The following is a 23,209-nucleotide window of genomic DNA, read 5'->3' as shown; positions in this document are numbered from 1 at the left end:
TAGAGAAATTTGAAAAATTTCTTTTAATTTTTCTTATAGTCTTATTTACTTATTATAATGTTTCTTATTAATTCCATTTTTCTTGGAAAACATTTTAATTTCCCTTCATATCACTTTGTAGCCCTTAACTTACCATTAAATAATTATCAATTATCTGCGAGAGATGAAGGAAAATATTTAGAACGAAAATATAAACGGTCAGTTAAGGCCTAGAAAGTAGCGTGAACGAATTTAAAAAATTATTTCAACCTTTTTAGAAAATTTCTTTAAATTCCAGCTTACGTCACTTCAAGTATAGCCCTTAACTCACCGTTGAACTTTCATTCCGAACATCTCTCTCCGTTTCTCATAGATTAAAGATCTGTACGCGAAAATACAGAGGCGTTCTTTACGACCTGAAATCGACCGTCATATCCTTAACACGTTGACTGCCAACTACGAGATATCTCGTAGGTTGTTTACTTGCCCAGGACGCCAACTACGAGTTATCTCGTCGCTTCATTACTTGATTAAATCAAATTGGCTTCTTAGACCAGAATCGTGAAAAGTTCCGTGGCAGTCAACGTGTTAAAGGACGATATGGCGCGAATAGAAGGACACACTGCGCTGCTTCGTGTCTCGAGAGACTCCACATGCACCCCCACAAAAAGGATCGTCCGAGTCGATGAGAGAGTTCAAGCTGGCGGTGTTCCCCTCGTTAGACGTCGCCGCCGGTCCATAGCTCGTCATTAGGCACGACTCTCGATTTAGACGTCTCAGTCATGATAGCATGGTCTCGTACGGATTTTCCAACCGATGTGAAACACCTGCACGCTGCACGATACATCATTTACTTCTCTCTATCCATTGGGTACTCCCAAAATATCGGGTGCGTCGCACACCGGTGATATCGCGGACGACGCTCGCGACGTTGGTAACACGGCGCTTCGCGCGCACGTTCTTGCAGTGTCCACCCAGCTGTGCAACACGATCGCGGACGAGCTGACGCGGACCGCGGACAACGTGGTGCAGCTGTACAAGCGGCTGACGATCGACAACGAGGACGACCCGGCCGGCGGCGCGATCGACCGGGACACGATGCTGCGCGGCCTCGAGTCGTCCGTGAACGAGACGATGCGTACGCTGCGGCTGGTGGTGACCGGCGGCGAGAATCACACCAACGACGTGAGCGGCGAGAGCGTGATGGCGAACGAGGCGACGGCGAAGTTCAAGGAGCTGCTCGCCGGCCAGGATCAGGGAAAGATAGTCAGTATGATGCAGCAGTACTCCGATCTGCTCTTGACGATGATGCAACAGAGGATGGGGGGCACTCAGCCGGGTCACATGTAAAATCCGTCCATCTGTGAGAATCGATCAAAGGGTAGGCTCGTCGTGGAGCCTTGGAAGGCTCCGATGGTAGCGAGATCGACTGTGTGTGTATGTGCGTGCGTGTGTGTCTCATGTTTGAATATGTGCGTGTGTATCTCTCTCCTTTCAAACGCCGTATTTTTGACAGTCCCCTGACAGTCCTCTGGCGACCGAAGGACAGCCGAGTGCGTCTCGCGCGGCCGGGGAAGGGAGGGAAGCCCGTTCGGACCTTCTCGCACAGAAATTCGTCCAACCGTAATACGTAAACCGAGATGTAAACTTGAGGACCGTCTACGATCGCCGTGAAGTATGCAATAAGACACATGCCGTGAGCTGATTGACCAACTGATACAGTTGATCATCCTTGGACTGTGAAAACTCATTTGGTCGGTTAACTTACTGCTTATGTCTTACCTCACGGCTATCGCAGACAGTTCTTTGAGCTGAGAAAACAATCAGGATATTGCTTTAGATTTGTATAATCCAGAGGAAGATGGAGATGTGTAACTAAGACTCACACCGAATAACTAGGATTTCAACTAGGCAATTAGTTGCTTCTACTTACGATCGGATTTACCCTCGGTCTCTCGATCACGTAGTTTTCCCCTTACGAAAACGGGAAAAGTGATACGTTTTCAAATGAGGAAATTTACGCTTTTCACGAGTTCACGTTAAAAGAGACCCTCTGGGGATAGATCATGAATCTCTGAAAGGCAGAGAGAGGGAAAGAGAGAGAAAGAATTCTATCTTCTTCTAAAGTACATACATCTTTGAAGCAACATTCTGATCGGATCTCCAGCTTAAATTTGCATCTTATGTTTACGGACAATTCGTGTGTGTTGCGGAAACTCGCGTGTGGCGTTCCCCTTCCCCGTCGCCAGGTAGATTACATCCCCCGTCTCCGAGGGGCGGACGTGATTCGCGACTGATTCCGTACTCAGACTCGTCCGGTTGCTGCGACTCACCTTATGACGCGATCCGGCAGCACAAAATATCCGTCGAGGTTCCCTCTGCGCTGTGGTAGGTGTGTGAGAGAGAAAGAGTTACTCCTCGACTGGCGCTACCGGTAGCGCTCGGGATCTTCGCACGAAGTCCGCCGTTCGTTCCGACGAGCTGTCGAGTGGAAATCGCGCGAACAAGAGTACCATGGATACGTTCAGCCACCGGTCGTGACGAACTACTCATCGTATCTTGAGGCCATACGCCGTGAAATGCCAATTAACTAAAGACTAGTAAAATAGCGTTTTCAAGCAGATATATATATATATATATATCGACACATTGAACGGTATTGTAATAATATTAGTGTTCTCATTATGTAACCAAAGGTTGTCCTTGTATTACCAACGGTCTAAAAACGGAGTATTATTCTTTCGTCCGCAATTGAAGCTTTCTCGGAAGGTCGTAATAAAACATACGCAGCGTAAACTTGCCAGTACGAAGGTAAAGAGAAGCATATCTAGAGTTAATAGTCGCGCGTTGCAATAAGTACGAACAAACTGCAGCAGCAACAGCAACGGGCTTCTCAATGGGGCCGGCGATGAGGTTGCCAATAAAGCGATTTTATATTTATCGGAGAATCGGTGAAACGCGTTTTTAACGGGGCTTGATAATTTTTCGTGGCGATAAAGTCCGCGGGTATTTGTGTTGTTTTGCATTTAGGACTGTTGGACGTGCAAAAGCCCGCGACTGTAATCTCTGACGGTGGTTTTAACATGCGTTTCCCAAACAGTCTCCCTCTTCTTTTAACGATTGACCACACGGAGCGAAAGTTGCTGCGGACTCGCTCGCGCGAACTGCTGCGCGTCTTCTTCGCGGCGATCGAGCTTGCGTTATCGCCTCCTCGCGCGTGCAACGCGGAAGGGAAGAATCCCTGCTGTTTCGCTTCGAGAGACGATTCTGCTCAATTAACGAACCGAGTCCCGGTGCAACTTTTTTTTTTTTTTTTTTTTTTTTTTTGCGGAAAGGAATTGCGCATCGGGAAAAATCGAAGTATTAGAGGATCACGCTGAACGATACTGAGTGTGCGGGGCGTACTTTCCGTTTTACAATTCGCACGCGTCTCGCGTCGGGAGAGACTCGATTTCTAAACTAACGTAGTCGCCGTGTTCTTAGTGTTCTCTCTGCAAAAGGAGCTCTTGTATTTAATATGTATAATGAGTGCCATTTAGGTTAAAGTAAAGATGCCGTGTAATAGTACTTATCGTGCTTGCGCTCTAATTTATCGCTTGCGGGAGTTTAATCTTTGTTTCCTTTTTTTTTCTTTTTCTTTTCTCCGTTGGAGGCAGACCCGTAGATATTTATAGGAGCGGAGGATCTCGGAGCGATTTCTTAATCAATAAGATGTACACACTCGAGAGTACACTTGAGTTTTCGTATTTTTCTTCTATCCCCCCTCCCCCCCCTTCTTCTCGCTCGCTCCGTGTCACAGAGAGCGACGGGAGAAGATGCGAGTTCTCGATAGGGCGGTTTAATGTAATTCCTAACTGACACACGTTGCACGGCGAATAATATGCTAGAGACTAGAGAGTATTTTATATTTAGCGTCGACATTTTTTAACGTAAATCGTTAGCATAGAGAGACAATATGGCGAGAGTGGGTGATGACGTAAAGGAGAGATACACGATACGGAATCTCATACTAACAACTACGATTAACTTTTAACCGGGCGCGACGGAAGAAAGAAAGAAAGATCATTCCAAATTATCGTCTCTTTTTATCGTCAATTAATCGTCAAACGCGGTAGGAAGGTTGTCGTCGCCCCGCGAGAGAGCCGCGACGACGTTGTACATTATTGTATTTGTTGTGTGCAGTAAGCTATATTATAATTATTGTTATCGATTATGTAATATGTTACTCGTTTTGTAATGTGTAAATATTTATTTATAGTTAACGGATATATATACATATATGTAGTAGATAATTTGATGGAAGCAAAAGAGATACAAGCGCGCGTGGAACGCCAAAAAAACGCTATAATCGTATCGCGAAAGATGTAACTTAGTCATTTCGTTTCTCCTTCTTTTTTTTGTATATTATGTTGATAATTCTCTCACGCCAAGTAAACAATCTCGATTATCGTTGGATCGTCTCTCTCTCTCTATCTCTCTCACTCTTCACTCATTGCGACGAGATCGATTCTGCGTTACCTGTTCGTAGTTCGTAATCGCCTGCGTAATTACCTTTTTTCCAACGTGATTACCGCAACATCATCGCTTCCCGCGGGGAACGACGGGTCCGGGGGGAAGGAGAAGGGCGCGAGTAACGAAGTAACTCGGTAAGGAAAAGAACGCGCGAACGATAGAAATTTTTATTCAAGTGCCAATTCTAATAAAAATATCATCGTTTCTACACACGATAGGAACATATATTCCACTCATACCGTATAATTACACATATGTATACAAATTCTCACCGACTATATTGTCAAGTATAAGTGTGAAGCGCGATGTGCGTAGGACGTGTATGATGCATGTACGGACGAATATCTTGTCTTCTTCCTCCTCCTCCTTTCTGCGCATTCGAACCTCCGGTTTCGCGCGCACACGCATTAATATATAATAATATTGCTCCCCCCCCCCCTCTCCGAACACGTAACGTCGGGTATATCGAATAAACATGATCAGAAATTTGGATAAGAAACAAACGAAGCGAGTTATGCCGTTCACGAATAAAGCTAATGTAATAAATAGTATTATTGCTTCTCTAAAACAGAATGATCACTGCGACCGTGAGCTGTGCTGCGAGTATTGCTGCGTTTCTCTTTGACTCCTCTCAGGTCTCTCGCGCGTTGAGCGCCGCGCGAGAGGCAGGCAGTGTGGCAGCGACACAAACGACGAGGCTACTTTATTTCAAAACTTTTTGTCCGAAATTGAAAGACGTAGATATACGTGGATATACTCCGCGAAGGAATCTCTGTTAAGATTTTGGCACTGTCACGCGGTCTCCTCTCCTCGATTAAGGCTCCTGGCACCTCGCTGCAACTGTTTGATGGCGTCAGAAGCGAGAAAACGCATGTCAAGAATTCTTATTCGTTGAAATAAAAAGGACAGAACGACATTTACGATCGATTCAGTACACCTGTAAAATTGTCCGTGCACTTGTCTTTTACTCGAACAACCAATAAACAACCGCAAAATTAATTTGACACGGAACCATACATCTTAATCTCTTTTCTCGTGATTTTGTCAATGTTAATTTTACGACTATTTGTTACTCATCCGAGTAAAAGTCCACGGACAATTTTACATGTGTGTCGAATCGATCACGAGCGTCATTTTGCGAGTGTATCTTTTTATTTGAACACATAACGCAAGAATTCTTGACATGCGTTCTTTCGCTTAGGACGTCGTTAAACAAGGACAGTTTGCAGCGATTACCCAGGAGTCTCGAAAAGGTTTACATTTTACCGCACGTGATTGCTTTCCGCCCATAATCGCTTATTATCGCTTTCTCTTTCACTTTCTCGACTTCCCCGTCTTCATTTTAGTTGCCGCTTGGATTTCGTAGCTCCGCCAACTGCGACACAAATATACACACACACGTGAGCGCGTACAAGTGAAATCTCACTTACCTCGTACAGATTTATACATGTACGACGGATTTACATATACAGAGTGTCCCAGGAGACTCAATGGACAAATTTCATGAGTACGTCGAACGGATTGAGATGAGAACCAAAAAGATCCTGCAGCATTTTGCGAACAACATGCGGAATGTCAAGCTATTAATTAAAGAAGAGCCTATAGGTGGCAATTTCCCACTTTGTTTGCAAAATGGTACGGGACTTTTTCGTTCATCTCAATCCGTTCTACGTGCTCGTAAAATTGTCCATTGACTTCTGGGACACCCTGTATAATTTTTTTGTTTCCATCGCATTATGTTGCGATAGCCGGCTCGCTGACCTCTTTCTCGTCATCGACCTCGTCCTCATCGTCGGACCCGTGCTCAGACACAGCCGGGGTCGTGTGTCGCGAAGACAGTGGGGACGGTGGCTCGCTGATTGGTCGTGGATAAGTGAATCGACCGACACCACCCTCTGCGTATTCCGACTGGAGCTCCGGATACACGGTCGTCAGCGCTTTGATTCTCGCTTGGCGGTAATACTGGCGACAGAAGGAAACGGAAGATGAGAGAACTGGAGAAAGACTAGAGAATATGGAAAACACAGAGATAATTTTCCCGTTAACAAATAGTAACCATTAAAACGGCGATAGATAAGAAGAGATAAAGCAGAGAACGTGCAACCGAGTTTTCGTCTGGTTTCCCCCAACGGAATTGTTTTTTCTCCCAAATGATACTGTTAAAACCGAACGCAATGAACGACGCGAGACGGCTTTGAGATTCAAGGCGAGATGATGGAGACGCAATCGCCTTACAATGCCGAGATTCCGCCAGTCGAGCAGATCGCTGAGCCGCTCCGTGCGGTTCCTCTGGATGATGCGCTGCCGGCGACTGAGCCGCGCGAACTCGAACATGTACTGCGCGAGTTGCTGCACGCTGTTCTCCAGGCTGATGAAACGCCTGTCGACGATGTAAATGCCGTAGCTCATCGGGTCGGCTATGTGATCCTGCATGAAGCATCCGAAACCCGACAGATTCGTCGTGATACTGGGAATGCCCATGACCGTACACTCGGCGGGCGTGTACCCCCACGGCTCATAGTACGAGGGGAACACGCCCAAGTGGCAACCCCTGACGAACTCCTCGTAATCCAGGCCAAACAGCGGGTTCGTTGACGAAAGAAACTCCGGATGGAATACCATCTGCAAACGAGACGCGTAATATGCGCGTCATTTCTGCCCAACAGTCAGTGGCAGAAAGATCGCTTCTTTTTGCCCGACGAAGCTCGCATCCGTGTCCAATAAGAGAATATATTTTCTAATCATTCCCTTTGTATTAAATACCAAATACGTTCGGGATTTCATCAAAATAAGTGTGTTACGATTTTTCTATGCCACTATCTGCATATTATATTTATATGAAAAAAAAATATATATATATGTATATATATTTTTGTTCATATATATATGTTACAGAATGTTTTACATCGCATGTAAAAGATACATATGCCGTTGTACACATACCTTAACGCGATCGTGGACGGTGTTGAAGAGATTGCATCTCCTAATGGCGTTCAGTACCGGATCATTATAGTCGTCAATAACGTTGTGTGTCGTAATAGGTGGTAATCCATTCCTCTGGAGTGCGTAAAGACATCTGCCAGAGGAAATCGAGAATTAAGCGTGAATCGAGAACGGAATTACGAGAATGCTACGTTGGTTACGTTGGCGGACCGTTTGATTTTAATAGTATCCTCTTTCTGTAACAAGTCTTCGGCTTCCGGCATACGACCAGAAAGGCATAATTCGTACATCCGTTTCCCTATTTTCTGTTGTATATCGTTAATGGTATCTCGTAAGGATTTCGTTACCTGAGAACGGTAATTTGAAGAGAGATATATCAACGATTCGACTGTGAAAGGATATTAACGCTTTTTTGTTTTTCTACTTGTTTTTCTATGTTGCATCGCAATGACTCACGGCGTGGCCACGGAGAGATTCAACGTTAAAGTTATTGGTTCTCGCGGGGAAAATGAGGAAAGCGACCACGGTCGTGTCGGGCCTGGATGTTTTCAAGTAATGGTTCAATCTGGCCAAGGCTTCGATGAAGATATCGGCGCCCTTGTTCCCGAATTCGTAACGACCGGCGATGAAAAAGTACAGGGTTTTGTCCAGGTCGAAATCGTAATGTCTGCAAGCACACACAGCGTGAAATTCAGCGGGCGTGTCGCACGAAGGCGGACAGCGGAGAGGAACAGAAGATATACACAGGGAGAAAAGATCGGTTGAATCGACGTTGAACAAATCGAACGCGTTTTCATCGGAGGAAACAGATTCTCTAGTTTTCACAAAGCAAATTCCTTCCTCAGCACCGGAAATTTCGCGTTTCCTTCGCACACTCGGTCGCGGAAATAAAAGGATATCATTTATGAAATAACATTTATGATCGAACGAACACATTTATCAAATATTCCGAGAACTTTTCTTTTCCTCCAACAATCAATGAGTAACTGTAAAGTAACTCGAACCATAAGTAACTGATAAAATTTACATAACATGAAATCTTCCTCTTCAGTCCATCTTTTCTCACGATGTTGTCACGTTAATTTCACAGCTATTTATTATTCGTATAGTAAAAGAAAAGAGGATATTTTACAAACGCGCTCGATCGATCGCAAGTATCCTTTTATTCCGGCAAATGCCGCGGGAATTTTGGAAATAAAAACTCTCCGGCGTCGACAGTCAGAATGACCGCAGCGAAGAGATATAGCTACCAAGAAACAGCTCTCAAGAAGCTCTCTCCCGACCGATCGTCCCCCCCTCCCCGCCTGCGGGAAACACGCGTCCTCTCGCGTTTCTCCGATACGAACCCGTAAAAGTGTCCGCGCACGAACTCGTGTATCTTCTCCTTGCTGACGGCGTGTAAATTCTGAAACTCGTGCAGCGCCGCGAACTTCTTCACATTCAGCCCGTTTGGCGTGATGATGTCCGGTTTGCGCTTGAGCAGGTGCTCGGCCTCGAAGCCGGTGATGTCCGAGACTGTGGTGAACACGTGCGCCAGGTGCGTCGCTGCGCGTTCCATGCAGTATCTGTGATATATCTGACGCTTGCCCGCTTCTTCGTCGACACTGAACTGCAAGAGGAGTCATTAGACACGCGCGGAGACACCCGAACCGGCGTCGTACCGGCGGCGCTCGCGAGCTACCTTATCCAGATTGTTGTAAAAGTCGGTCTTCCCGGCGCACAGGTATCTGCCCAGAAGAGTAGCGTGGGTGGTGAACACCGTGGCCACGTCCACGTGTCGCGTCCTCAGGGCGATCAGCCCGATACCCGCCTGCCACTCGTGGCAGTGCACGACCACCCTCGGCGCGACGGACGAGTACCCTTCGGCCGCGTCCCTGTGTTCCAGTGTCGAAAGAGCGAGTTTGAGGGACGCGCGAGAGTCGTCGGGTCAGTCGGAAAGTTCAGTTCCATTTCGCAGGATTAAATTTGATTCAACTACACGCGGTGGGAACGAAGTGTTCGTCAGGCAATCGCTGGCCTTGTCTATTTTTCACGCTATTGGCGTGAGATTTTTCAGCCTTTGCGGAGAAACGAGTTCGATGCGGCTCTCGAGTTGGCGTCTTTCGACGACTCTTATTCGCGTCGTGAACATGTCAGCCACCTTCTTCAGGGCGAAGATCCAGATCTGGAACGGCGTTCATTTCGGTTTTTTCGTTGCGTTCCAGGTCGATCCTCAGCTCGAAGAACTTCGTGAAGGGAAATGTTCACGAAACGTCGGGTACAAATCCTCGAAAGAGCGCTCAGTGTCAGCTCGGAAGCCACATCGGACGCTACCGATAATCGAATCGAACTCTTTGACTGGCCAAAAATTCGAGGGTAAGTCAATAATTATCCGCAGTTACGTTATAAACTTGTGTAGATTGGCAGTACATTTTTTTCCCCCGAGGGAATAAAGAAACTCGTGATGCGTTGGGAAAAATGTATTGGAAATCAAGGGTGGGGGGACTCTATATTGACAAAGTGCTTATAAATTTTCTACCGCTCTTATAATAAATTTTATAAATAGAGTGCGATTAATTATTGACTTCCCTTCATGCACACACACACACACACGTGCGCGCGCGCACGCACGTAATCGTGAATAACAGCGTGATTTTCTGTACCTAAACTCGGAGATGAATTGGCAAACCAAATATCCGAATATAACGGCATCATTAGCTTCGATATCGAGATGAGGTATACCAAAATGGCAACTGTCCCATAATTCTTGTTTGTACTCGTCCAGTTTCCAAGCTGCACTCCCGATGTCGAACAAGATGATTTGAGGGTTCCCATCCACCAGCCAGGTTCCCGTTACCACCTCGAAAATTCAGATTTCACAATGTAACGAAAGAGAGGATAGGTTTCCGACTGGCAAACTTATCCCCAAATAGCAAGACGTCTCGTAATCATCGTGAATATCCTCTATCCTAGGTATCCTAGATGTTTCAGGATATTTGGAACATATCGAAGATGATCCAAGGAGATCCCGTGCCATCTGGGCCCCATCGGCTCAGTCAGAAAGTTCGATTTTCGAGACGAATTTGACGTCATTGCATTTGACGGAAACAAATTATTCGTCAGCCAAGCGATAACCAGATCGCTTACCTATGACCTTTGCGAGCACTTCGGTAGCACTCGTCGACATTGATCGTAGAAGAAGGTCGGCCCACCGCCGAAGATCTGGAAGGTCTCGAACCAAACTTTTTGACCGAACCGATAGAATTTGTATTATCGGCTAAAACCACAGGTCGACTGTATTGATTATATAAACTGATGCTGGGACAAATGTCAAGGCAGCGTTGCAGGAAACAGTCGGGCACAATGCGTATCCTTGAATTATATTTGCCATGCCTGTGGCGGCTGGCCAAAACGTCACCCTTGGCCATCAGCGCGAACGGCCGTGTCTCAACGAGTGATCATTGATTAGCAGCCTCTTGAATGGACGGGTCGCGAACGCAAAGGTTGAGACTCACTTTGTACCCCTGATCGCGCATCTTTTGCACCGCCTGATTGAGGGGATTTTGCGGCAGGAAGTTGCTCTCCTCGACCTCAGTGCGCGCCGAAGTCTCCTTGTACGGTCCGATAAGGCAATATTGATCGCCCATTTCTTCGGTCGACACGTAAGCTTTGGATCTTATCACCGTGTAAATTCCACCGACTGAGGAAAAGTCACGGATCGCGTGAATGTGTGGTGTGATCGGTAAGTATCGGAGCAGCCACGAAGTTCCGTTTCTTCAAGCCAAATTTGACTTGGCCTCGTTCAATAGAACGTAAATAAGTCAACCGAGCGATCCCCTTTCGTCTATGACTCTTCGCCGAATTTCCGGCAACATTCGCGGACAGTATAAATTTCTAAAAGACGCCCAAAGAAAAAGATCTTCCAAAATCTTAAAGATTTTTTACACTGAACTCTCACGGAGAAAACAATTACGTATGAATAATTAACGTTTGCAGCGATCCATGATGTCGACGTTTAACTTAACGAAACTATTTCTTTCCTTTCGTCACTCAACAGCTTTCTTTGCCGTGTGACCAAGTAGAAACAAAATTCATATGTGTAGCTCATGTATAATTATATACAATTTATGTATAATCATACACACACATATGTAATTTTTATAATTATATATAATAATTTTTCTCTCCCGAGTATTGGAAATTAAAGATCGGAGATTCAAGTTCGACAAATCAACGAACATCGATCGTGCCGCAGTTTATCCCGATCGATCAATTTCCAGTCTTCAATACGCGATCTTCGGTCTCCAATATCTGATCCGATACGGCCTCGAGATGCCTTTCGAAAATTTGTACTGTCTGGATCCAATCGTGAAGAGTGGCTGATGGTTGTCCGCCCGAAAAGGCGGGAGACCGAATGGAACTTTTTGACTGGTCGGATACACGATACATACGGAGAGATCCTAATACTGTACGACTAATGCGAAATCACACCTTTGTTGGCGGCTTCCCAGGCGACTTCGAAGTTCCATCGATTCTCATTCTGGGCGGTGTAGCCACGGTCCATAAATTCGAACAGATCATTGGTGCTGTCTATACGGTAAAATCGTCTGGAGGCGCGTTCCCTTGACATTTTCTCCTTCGCTGCTCGGCAACCTGCACATACACACGATGTAAAATAACTGAAAAAGATGACACGTTTTTTACATGATTATGAATATACGACTGTGTTTCTTGAGTACTGTTCGATGCTTCAGGCGTTGACCTTCGAGGTCATTTTATGAAGAAAAGTTCACACGGACGTGTTCATTTCTTCATTCATCGCTCAAGTAGCAGAGTGACGTCAGAGGACGTCAAATTGACGGCAATGGATGTGTTTCCAAAATCCACTTCCAGCGTTGGAAATCTATAGTTCACGTTACGTGTATATGTAGATTTTCAGCGCCGGCACTGAATATTTCGAACGCAGCCAACGTAACGTCTCTGACGTCAATATGACGTCTTCCGACGTCACCCTGCTGCTTGGGAGAAGGCGGTCTCAAGTATCAACTTCTATGACATCGGACACTTAAGAAACACCCTGTATACTCATTTATTTCCTACGACGGCATACAATTTCCCGTCCCTTCGAATCATTTCTCTCCGTGCACATCATTTATAGCGGCCGGGCGGATTTGATTATACGCGGAACATCTATCGCTTTTCTATTACGGATGAATCACGCGATCGCTCAATCGAGATCCAGTCACCTAATTACGCGGTCAATTTGCACGGTAAGCGAAAACGCGCGAGGCGATAACGTGCTGTTCTCTCTCAATACGGGAATACTACAATCGGCGAGGGAAAAACGCGAGTTATTTCTCGCGGCCACGTGCGCCGTTCGGAACGTCGGATTCGAGCGTATTAACAGGTTGCGAGGGTGGGAGGGAGGGAGGGGAGGGGAGGGCGATTTTATCAGTATTACTGAGCGCCGTAGCTTTTTCATCGTCGTCATTCTAAGCAAGCGTGTCGTGGCCGGCGGATTTATTTCCGATTCAAGGGTCAATAACACTTCCCATCGCGTAAAGCCCGTATCAAACGATATCGAACATAGATGAATAAACGATTAGAACTTGACGACTCGACCGATTTCGACTTCTCGGCTCTCTTTTTCTTAATTAGTCAAGTTCAATTCACGATCCTCGGCCTCGGCCGATACTTAGTCTGCGACAGGAGTTTTAAGCTCTTATTAGAAGAGAGAGAGAGGATTGCTGATTAAAGATTAAAGATTAAAGTTTGACGAAACGACTAATTCCAACCTTGGCTCTCTTTCTAATCCTCAATTCGCTTCCTCCGCCTCCAATATTTATAATCTGACATGGATTTTAAGCTCTTGTCAGAGAACAGAGGATTGTTAATTAGATATTAGAATTTGACAATTAATTCCGACTTTGGCTCTCTTTCTCGTAATTAGTCAAATTCCAATCCTCGAATCGCCATCCTCGTCTTCAATACCTAGTCTGATACGAGTTTTAAGTCCTCCCTAATCAGAGAAAAGAGGATTGCTGATACGGATTTTAAGCTCTTATCAGAGAATATACATTATAGATACACATTATAGAGTACAGCTGATAAGAGATCGTGGCTCGACGAATCGACCAATTTCAGTTCCCTTCCCCCCCGCTCAGTCTCGTTCACCGATCCGCAATCCTCCGAGTCCGATACGGGCTTTATGCTCAGGGAGGAAGATCGTCGTCGACCGATACCGGATCCGAGTCCCGGCGGAGGAGGATCCACCGACGTCGGCGCACACTCGGCGGTAACTCGAGCGTAATCGGATTTCTGCCGACCCGAAAATGCAGCTCGCCGCTCTCCGGACGCTCGACACGTCACTGCCCGTGATCTCGTCGGTCTATTTTAATTTCCACGCTACGCGTTGTTCCCCGAGTTACGTGACGTCGCGAAGACGCGGAGAAAGCGTTCTCCGGGCGCGTGTCAAGCTCGCAAGGTCGAGCGCCTCCCCGCGCTTCCGATCTCGCTCCGAGAGCAGCCTGCTTCTCTACCGTTCGATCCGCGGCTGCCCGCCGTGTTGAACTTGTTTTCACTCACCGTTCCCGGTGTCTTTCTTCAACGGAGCGACGGAGGTGAGAAGAAGACGGACCGTCCGCGGTACTGGCTGCTGTCTAGACTGACCGAAGGAGGCAGCCGGCCGGCTGGAACGTGCAGCTCACCACGATCTCAGGTTCAAACGAAGGTCACCACTGGTCACCACGGACTACGCGAGAAAGGTCACAAGGGCTCTCGCGTTTTCTCCCTCCCCCTATCTCTCTTTCTCTCTCTCTCTCTCTCTCTCTTTCTCAGTCACGCACTCACGCTCACGATCTTTCTCTCTCTCTCTACCTCGCGACGCTCGCGCGCGCGTACACTTCGAAACTACCGGACAAGAAGAGCAGCAGCAGCCTGATAAGCGCACATGCCGCTCTCGCTCTCTCGCGGCCGTAACGACAGATGGCACGTGATCCCGACCGGGAACGAACGCGAACCGACCGACCGACCGAACCGACCTGGCCCCGTCCGTCTCGTCTGCGCATGTCGTTCGCAGCAGCGTTATCGTCGTACGATCATCGGGACTACACACGTGGACTATTCAACGCGGCGACGAAGGGCGATCGCGGATGGTGATGATGGTGTGCGGAGACGAAGATCGCACCGTGGGTGGAGCGAAAAATGAAGATGACGTGAAAATGATGAGAAAATAAGCGAGTTTGTGAGTTTGATCACACTTTGACGTCATCGTAATTTTCTACTCTTAGTTTTTACTTACAATATCGTAATTTCTTGAATTATTATTTTGATCCGCAATTATAGTATGATGCTTGATGCTGTGATGATGAAAGCCGGATCTACAAGGAGAATTTATAGGACTTAAGAAATTGACCAATCACGGTTTAATTATAGAAGAAAAGTTAATTATGATGGGTCAGTTTCTTAAATCTTACGCCTTAAATTCTTATTGTAGACCCCGTTTAGTGTCGGTCCACAATAGGTATTTTAGTTTTAAAGCCTTAAGAAATTGACCAATCACGGTCGAATTATAGAAGAATAATCAGTGGTGATTGGTCAATTTCTTAAGACTTAAAATACCTATTGTAAACCGACACTAGCGGACAGAGCGACTCTGTAACGATTTTTTCAAGAGTAAGAACTCGTAAATCACGCACTTCTCTCCCCGCTGCATCTCATCAAAGGCAACTCACCGGGTCTATTTGACCCATAGTGCGGTCAAAAGGTTAAACACGATTTCGGAAAATTATTTTCACCAGGATCAATAACTACTACACACGTGTAATATTACATTGGCATTATCAAATGGAAAATTATTAATATAATATTATTGATTGTTTACTGAGATTGTACTCGTAATTTACTTGATGTTTGCTGGATCAAGGTGATTGTCGGACAGAACGGAAATGTTCAACATGATTCGTAATAAGTTAGGAGGCATAGGTCTCTTACGAAAATACAATTTCTTTTAGTACCATCGAGTGTTTTATCTGAATTTAAAACGTACTTGCGCAATTACGTAATTAAAAACGTATATGCGCAAAATATGATACGAAAGTTACTTAAGGGTAAGTTGTTGGTCAATCCAAGGAATGTATTTGGCGAAGTTAACAAATAACACGTATTGTTCATGATTGCAATTCTTTCCATTTAATATCCGTGAAGAAATACCGCATAATTTATAACGATCCGTGGCCGAGTCGTAGAGTATTAAATTGTTTCCGCCATTGCCGTCACATTCACCGTTGTCTCTTGAACCAGCGTAGAAAATGCGTTATGAAAGGTATTTGATAAAACGTTGATCGTTCCATAGACTCCATTCTTCCTGCGATTCACGCAACAATAATGTTGAAGTCGTTTATAAAATTTATTATAAATTTATGAGAGAAATTTACAAAATCCTCATGGGAATATCCATATGTGTAATCGACGTGGAATTGACATGGAAACTATTAGGTTGGTGCATATGAAATGTCGCATTCTTAAGTGATTGTATAAAACTGTATATCTTTCTTCAAAAGCTGTTTATTCAATCAAAGTATGCTCCATTCGCTTCAATACACTTCTCCCAACGAGATTTTAAAGCGTAGATGCCTGTCTTAAAAAAATTTTGGTCTTTAGAATTAATAAACTCTGATATCGAGTTTTTTAGACTGTCTTCATTTTCATGGTGTTTGCCTCTTAAAAACAGCTCTAAATGCTTGAAAAAATGAAAATCGGTCGGCGAGAGATCCGGTGAATATGGTGGATGCTGCAAAACTTCATATTCCAGTTCGTTCAGTTTCGCAATTGTTTTGTGCGATGTGTGCGGCCGAGCGTTGTCATGGAGCAGTAGCGGGCCATGCCGATTCACAAGCGATGGGAGTACAATTTGGTGTCTCAATATCGTTGTATGGTCAACTTTCATCCTGATAGCAAGTTCCCTCGTGGATACGGCTGGATCCGCTTCCACTAGAGCCTTCAGGTCATCATTATTCACAGACGTTTTGGGTCTTCCGCGCGGCTCATTTTGCAGTGAAAAATCGCCAGTCCGAAATTTTTCGAACCAACGCTGCACTTTCCGATTGTTAACCGTATTCTCCCCAAACGCTTGGTTTATGTTGCGTGCAGCTTTTGCAGCACTATTACCAAGTTTGTACTCATATAAGAAAATGACGCGAATGTCGGCAGAATTCATATCGGTAATAAACTCAAAAGAAATAAAAAAGGGAAGACCTTCGAGAAAACCTATTTTGTTGAAATGAGTCTCTGGCAATGGACAATACGAGTATGAATGAGGTTATGCCAAATACAAAAGTATAACGAAAACAGGGAGGAAAACGTCCGCATGTAAAGAGAATGCGACATTTCATACGCACCAACCTAATATTTCCTTACGTGGAATCCAATTTCGATTGCAAGTGAATATTTTTTTCATCGTGCAAACATTCCATTAGTTAGAGCAGAACGAAAAATATGAGCATAAAATTGCAATTGTTTAATTACAATTAGTAAATACAAAATAAAGAATTAAATTAAATAACTATAATATAAAAATATTATGAAAAATGATTGATATTTGTAAAAATATTTAATATTTGATAATAATAAAAATGTTTGATATATTAAGAGCTATTACATATGAGATCTTTTTTGATAGTTCAGGAAAAAAAGCGTTTATTCATTTTTAAAATAAGTTTATAAACATTTGTGTTGAATTGAGTAACGTCAAAATCTCGATGACCAAATTGATATGGCGCTCAACCTAGCAAGCTTGGGAAGTTCGAATTCCATTTTTACTATAATTATTTTTTACAACATACTATAAGGAATCGTTTGACGTTTAAAGATTGAGGAGTGAAGGAATATTATTAAAGAACTGAGATTCAGAGATTAGTATGACATGAAAAGTAGATTTGCTTTGTACATTAGAACTAATGTACTCTTGATACATGTATTTGATATGTAATGTAATCTTGATATATATATACACTGTAAAACATTATTATCCTCTTCTAAATAAAATGTAGCACCATATTTTTCACTAAACTCTAATTAGGTATTCGCATTTTCTGTGATTTTATATTTAACAGCAATTAGAGAGAGATAACATTTCAAAGGAATTCGGGTTCCGAAGTCTTACTTGCTAATTATGAATATTGAAAGCGTTTATCGATTTAAGAGAAATACATGCACGCATCACTCCAATCTAAAGTGTATAATGATTATAACAAATCTACCCGTTATCGATATATAGCAAAGCGCAGTATCACGTAATAAGTATACATTTAACGATCGACAGTCAATCGCTGACAATTTGAAATCAATAATTACGTACTATCGTTCGAGCTAAAGAGATTACATAGGGGAAAGAAACATTTCGGAATATGAGAATTTATGGAAATATCAATAAATTTGGAACTCTCAGTAGAGTCGACTCTTGTAGTTGTTATTGGACGTGGCGTAGTGAGTTTCTGCTCCGATTCAATAGGACTATTACTCAATTGAGTCGTCGGTATCGGGACAAACGGTTTCACCGTCTGTATTCCTAATATATCCCCTGGATGAGTTTCCGTGTTTTTCAATTCAACATTGGGAGAGGCGTTCTGAATCGATAACATCTGTGGCGGATATAAGGTGTGCTGTAGTACGATGGAGGTAATGATCGATCCCAACGCTGGAAAGACAAATGTAAAATTCCATTAATTAAACTGCATGTTTATCTGAAGTGTAAAGAAAATGTATTTCTCCCCAGAAAAACAACCTTTTTGGAACATGTAGGAAATATATGTTTCTCTCTTGTACTTTTCCCAAATGACACTGTACTCACCACGATGACCTGTGCAATAAACTTGACCATTGAGCCCTATGCTAGTTAATACCGGGACCGGCTGACTCAAAGGAAAATGAACGTGATAAATCAAGGGTCCACCTTGTTCTACTATCTTAATCGACTCTTCTTCTGATTGAGTCAATTCCAGTCGACCAACATATTTCTGAAACGCAGTAACATCTGAACTGTTTTAAAATAACGAGTTTAATCGAAAAAATTGATATTAAAAGCCGTACGGTGAGATTTTCTCCGCTACTTTACTTTTGCTATTGTCGGAATGTTATTGAGAATAATAAATATTATTAACAATAGGAATACGCGAAATGTTTACCGAAGGTAATGAAGCGGCGATGCTTAAACCCACTTTCAAGAGGAGCTCGACATTTTTTGGCGGAGACGGAATCATAATTTGTCCGATTACTTGGTTTGTCGAAGGATCATTTATATATGTAAAGTATTGAGGACACGGGGATTGCCCGGACACTTCCACCAACATACGAAACAGCTGCAGCAGCAATGTCGTCAGAACAGAGAACTTGTCCATTTTGAAACTCTGTTACAAAGATTAGATTTACGTTTCAAGATATACCTGATTTACGTCTCCGGAAAATATTTTGCACGCACGTAGTCAACAAATCACATAAAATTACTCGTGTACGCAAGCGGAATCTTATTCCAATGCGTCGTCATAGAGCTACCAAATGATTAACAAAATCGACGTGTTATAAAAACATAAGATATTTGCAAAATCAAAGATTTTAATAATATATATGTGTTATATATTATTTTTATAACATTTTAGCAACAAATATAACAGTCATATAACATATTTGTGTAACATATTACGTTTACGTTATATAATCGCCACTTTATATGAAGTGGAAAATTACAATTAACACATATGTTGCCTGAAACATCCACGTTATATCCATATTACTTGTTGCATTCCGTTATATTGCTACAATATAACTGTTTTATATTAGTGTTTGCTAAGAGCACATCACCACCGGAGCGGCAGCATTAGTAACACGAAGTAACGTTGACAACGACCACCACGGACAGACCCTTTATTTTCTTTCTTACGAAATCTGACTAAATGATTTTTATTCGTTTTCTTTCTTAAGTTATTATTAGTTTTGCTATATTCTTCCTCTAATCTGTAATACTCTATTGTAACGGCGTGCTGATAATTCACTTTCACTGTATCTCAACACTGCAAGGATTAATTCGAGTATTAGCGTGCTGATTTTCGGAGATCCGATCCGATGAACTCACCGGAATTTTGCCGAGGCACCGTCAAATTCGTTCTCTGTTAAAACCCGTCGGCACACCTGTATTTATTGTACTGAAAATATGTTCTGCAGCAGTAGTGGGATACATCGCGATATATGCATGGGACCGGTCGTATCATCTGACTCGTCCAGGGAGAACGTGTTGAACATGGAAAGACGAGATAAATTAATAAGAAATGCGGATGCTGTACATCGCGATGGGAGGGGGGAGGCTTTAGAAATCAAAAACATCTTGATTAATGAGCCACAAACCGGCTCCGCTCTTGCTGTTATCCTGTTTAGATTGTTCCGTCTTGCAGACAACGCTTGTAGCATAAAATTCTTTTTTTCTTTTCACAATAGAAGCATAATTGGCCGTTTATCCGTAAGAAATTCGGTAAAATCGAAAAAATTAGGTAAACAATAGAGTCCATCGAAGCCAACAGAAAACTATAAACATTATCTTATCATATATATTTAAATATACCTGCCCGAAACAGACTCTCGACGACGCTTCACCAAACGTGTCCGTTGAACCACCAGGTTGAAACGGTCGAAAGACTTTGGAACTACGTAACTCAAAATGAAACTCGAGCGTAGATTATATAAGTACATTATGTGATTAGCATAATTAATATACTGCCTTATTCAAAACGTCTTAAATTTAATTAAGTTTATTACATTTATTCATTCATTTTCTTTCAATTATTTCAACTAGAAATCCCCTTTCAACACTCCTATTCCAGATAAAGAGATTGAGTTCTTTGACCTAAATAAAGGATGACCAAACGTTCTGCAACGAAGTAAATGAGTCCTTCCTGTCCTTAACCTGTTCTGCAGATCTGCATGTACGTTTGGGCCTCACGAGTGTGCGAGTGTCTGTTGCGTACATCATCTTCCAGGATGTAACAGATAATATGCTCAATATGTCAAATTTTAATAGCAGTGACGGCAGATTGGCAACACTTTCGATCAGAATACCGTGGCAGATCCATAGTCCTCTGTATTCGCATCAGCCTCGTGTTTGGTCGACAGTACCTGCTGACAAAACTTGACAGCAGATTGATGGTAGAAACTAAGCAAAATTTGCTTGTACGATCCATCCGAATAACCAAATATTAACATCATCACCGCAAAATGTACCCAAGCGTGCAACAACATACTGTTTCTGTGGCATCCAGATGCATATGTACACGGACATTGACAAGTACATAATGGTACATCTAAATAAATAATAAATTGTACAAACACCATGCCAATATTTTACGTTTCAAACATAATCGTCTGGATTGTGTTTGGAAATGGAGGAAATTCAGCGAAGAGAAGTGCGTGGTATATGAATTCTTCCTACTCCTGAGAAAACGTTAGAGTATCATTTGATCTATAATACGGTCGAAAGGTTAAGTGAGATTACAGAAAATTATTTTCACCAGGACTAACAACTGTTACGTGCTAAATGCGTTATATTATAATGACGTTATTAAAAGGAAAATTATTAATGTAATATTATTGATTACTTGATGTTTACTTCGATCAAGATGATTGTCGGATAAAATAGAAATGTTCATGATTTGTAGAAATTTGTAGAAATCAGCAGCAATGCCGTCACAACAGAAAACTTGTCCATTGTGAAACTCTGTTACGAAGATGAGATTTATGTTTTAAGATATACATGATTTGCGTACCCAGAAAATATTTTGTACGTAGATACTCAGCAAATTATATACAAAGGTTGCTCGTGTAAGCACAAAACTCGCAAGCGGAACCTTTTTCCAATGTGCCATCATGGAACTACCAAATGATTAGCAAAATTGGCTTGTTATTATAAAAACGTAATATATTTGCAACATCAAAGAGGTTTTAATAATCGCTATGTGTTTTATAATATTTTTATAACGTTATAGTAATAGATATAATAATCATATAATATAATTTGTGTAACATATTACGTTTACGTTATATAATTGCCACTTTGTTTAAAATAGAAAATTACAACTCACACATATATTGCTTGCAACATCCACGTTATATCCATATTACTTGTTTCCGTTATATTGCGACAATGTAACTGTTATATAATATAACGTTTATTGGAAACACATCATCTCGGAAACAGAAGCATTTGTAGCGTGAACTTATTACGTCGGACATTACCGTCCGCAATGTCATGATAACGTTGCTAGTACTACCGATATAGCCCCCCAAACATAACTTTGAGTTAAATTGCGCTAACAGCGAGCCGGGCACTCCTTTTATATTGTATTTTACGAAATCTAACTAAATGATTTTTATTCGTTTCTTCTATAACTTATTAGTTTTACACTCTTCCTCTTATATATACTACTCTATTGTAACGGCGCGCTGATAATTCACACTCACTAGATCTTATCACAGCAATGATTATCTCGGGTGTTAAGCGTGCAGATTTTCGGAGATTCGATCCGACGAACTCACCAAAATTTTGCCGAAGCACCGTCTAATCAGTTCTCTGCTAAAACCCGTCGACACACCCACATTTATTTCATCGAAAATATGTTCTACGGCAGTAGTGGGGTATCTCGCGATATATTCATGAGACCGGTCGTATCGTCTGGCTCGTCTAGAAAGAACGTGTTGGATCTAAAAACGAGATAAGGTAATAATAAATGTGGGTGAAGCACGATATTACGGTGGAAGGGGGGAAGATTTCACAAATCAACACGTTTAATGAACGACGGTCTTGCTGCTGCCGTGCGAAGATATGTTACGACTTGCGAACTTCGCGCGCAACATAAAATATTTTTTTCTTTTCGCGATAGAAACATTTGATGAACGGCACATTTGATCCGTGATAAAATCGGAAAAATTGGAGAAATAGTAGTGTTCAATCAATCTGACAGGAAACTGTATAAACGTTATCTTACCGTATTTATTGGAGGATATGTGTCTGAAGCAGACTCTCGGTTCTCTTGACGACGCTTCGCCGAACGTGTCCGTCTTGCCTCAAGGTTGAAATGATCAAAAGACTTTAGAATCGCGTAACTTAAAAAGAAACTCCAACTTAGGGTAGACTATGTAAGTTATATGATTAGCATAAATAATAAACTACCTTATTCAAAATGTTTTAATTTTAACTAAATTTGTTTCATTTATTCGTTCATTTCCTTTCAATTACTTCAATCAGAAATCTCGTCTTGAATATTTTCTTACGGTCCTGTCCCAGGTAAAGAGATTAAATTCCTTGGCCTAAATAAAGGACCACCAAACGTTCTGCAACGGAATAAATGAGCTCTTCCGATCCTTCCGGTTCTTAACCCTTTGGCCTATAACCACGAGTCTGACTCGTGGTGAAAAATTTGTGCCATAAGCGAAAACCACGAGTCTGACTCGTGGTAAAGAATTTGTACCATAAACAGAAGCCACGAGTCTGACTCGTGGTAAAGAATTTGTGCCATAAACAAAAGCCACGAGTCAGACTCGTGGTGAGGAATTGGTGCATAAAATGCCGCGTATTATTCGAACAAGCAAATTGAGTTATTCCACATCCAATACTTTTCCTTTGATTGAAAAATCCAACAAGAGCTTGCAAAGTATATACGAAACATAAGAAAAGGTGTGAAACTACACGGGAATGTAAGAACTGTCGTGTTGCGTTACATGTACTTCAGTGTTTCGAAAGATACCATACAGTTGA

At 42.7% G+C, this 23,209-nt stretch overlaps 3 protein-coding genes across 11 annotated transcripts in view; 1 reads left to right on the top strand and 2 right to left on the bottom strand.

The window, feature by feature from the left end:
* LOC106745224 overlaps positions 1 to 5,039 on the top strand; it is an 87,758-nt gene extending 82,719 nt beyond the window's left edge. For all 7 annotated transcript variants that reach the window (XM_014620624.1, XM_014620622.1, XM_014620623.1 and 4 more), the window contains one exon: positions 947 to 5,039. In XM_014620624.1, coding sequence (XP_014476110.1) covers positions 947 to 1,329 — 383 coding nt within the window. In that variant the 3' untranslated portion in view covers positions 1,330 to 5,039. The remainder of the gene's footprint in view (positions 1 to 946) is intronic.
* Positions 4,645 to 14,818, bottom strand: LOC106745225 (glycogen [starch] synthase). 3 transcript variants are annotated; one of them, XM_014620625.1, is made up of 12 exons: positions 13,999 to 14,818; positions 11,905 to 12,066; positions 10,929 to 11,113; positions 10,077 to 10,273; positions 9,116 to 9,308; positions 8,781 to 9,043; positions 7,891 to 8,101; positions 7,645 to 7,781; positions 7,435 to 7,567; positions 6,727 to 7,113; positions 6,253 to 6,453; positions 4,645 to 5,866 (listed from the first exon to the last, which is right to left on the bottom strand). In XM_014620625.1, the coding sequence occupies exons 2-12, from the start codon at positions 12,041 to 12,043 to the stop codon at positions 5,834 to 5,836; spliced, it is 2,079 nt and encodes a 692-aa protein (XP_014476111.1). In that variant the 5' UTR covers positions 12,044 to 12,066; positions 13,999 to 14,818; the 3' UTR covers positions 4,645 to 5,833. The 3 variants fall into 3 exon arrangements, with proteins under 3 accessions (XP_014476111.1, XP_014476114.1, XP_014476112.1); XM_014620628.1 differs by lacking the exon at positions 13,999 to 14,818 and adding an exon at positions 13,656 to 13,735; XM_014620626.1 differs by lacking the exon at positions 13,999 to 14,818 and adding an exon at positions 13,209 to 13,582.
* A 2,274-nt stretch (positions 14,819 to 17,092) lies between these two features.
* On the bottom strand, positions 17,093 to 21,410 carry LOC106745259. Its single transcript, XM_014620712.1, has 4 exons — positions 19,541 to 21,410; positions 18,597 to 18,818; positions 18,263 to 18,428; positions 17,093 to 18,109 (listed from the first exon to the last, which is right to left on the bottom strand). Exons 2-4 carry the CDS (start codon positions 18,807 to 18,809, stop codon positions 17,763 to 17,765), a joined length of 726 nt encoding a protein of 241 aa, XP_014476198.1. The 5' UTR covers positions 18,810 to 18,818; positions 19,541 to 21,410; the 3' UTR covers positions 17,093 to 17,762.
* Positions 21,411 to 23,209: the final 1,799 nt, after the last annotated feature.

Source organism: Dinoponera quadriceps, unplaced genomic scaffold, assembly GCF_001313825.1.
Source record: "Dinoponera quadriceps isolate SergipeBrazil2010 unplaced genomic scaffold, ASM131382v1 scaffold1270, whole genome shotgun sequence".
NCBI classification, from domain to species: domain Eukaryota; kingdom Metazoa; phylum Arthropoda; class Insecta; order Hymenoptera; family Formicidae; genus Dinoponera; species Dinoponera quadriceps.
This window is presented reverse-complemented; position numbering and strand designations above follow the sequence as displayed.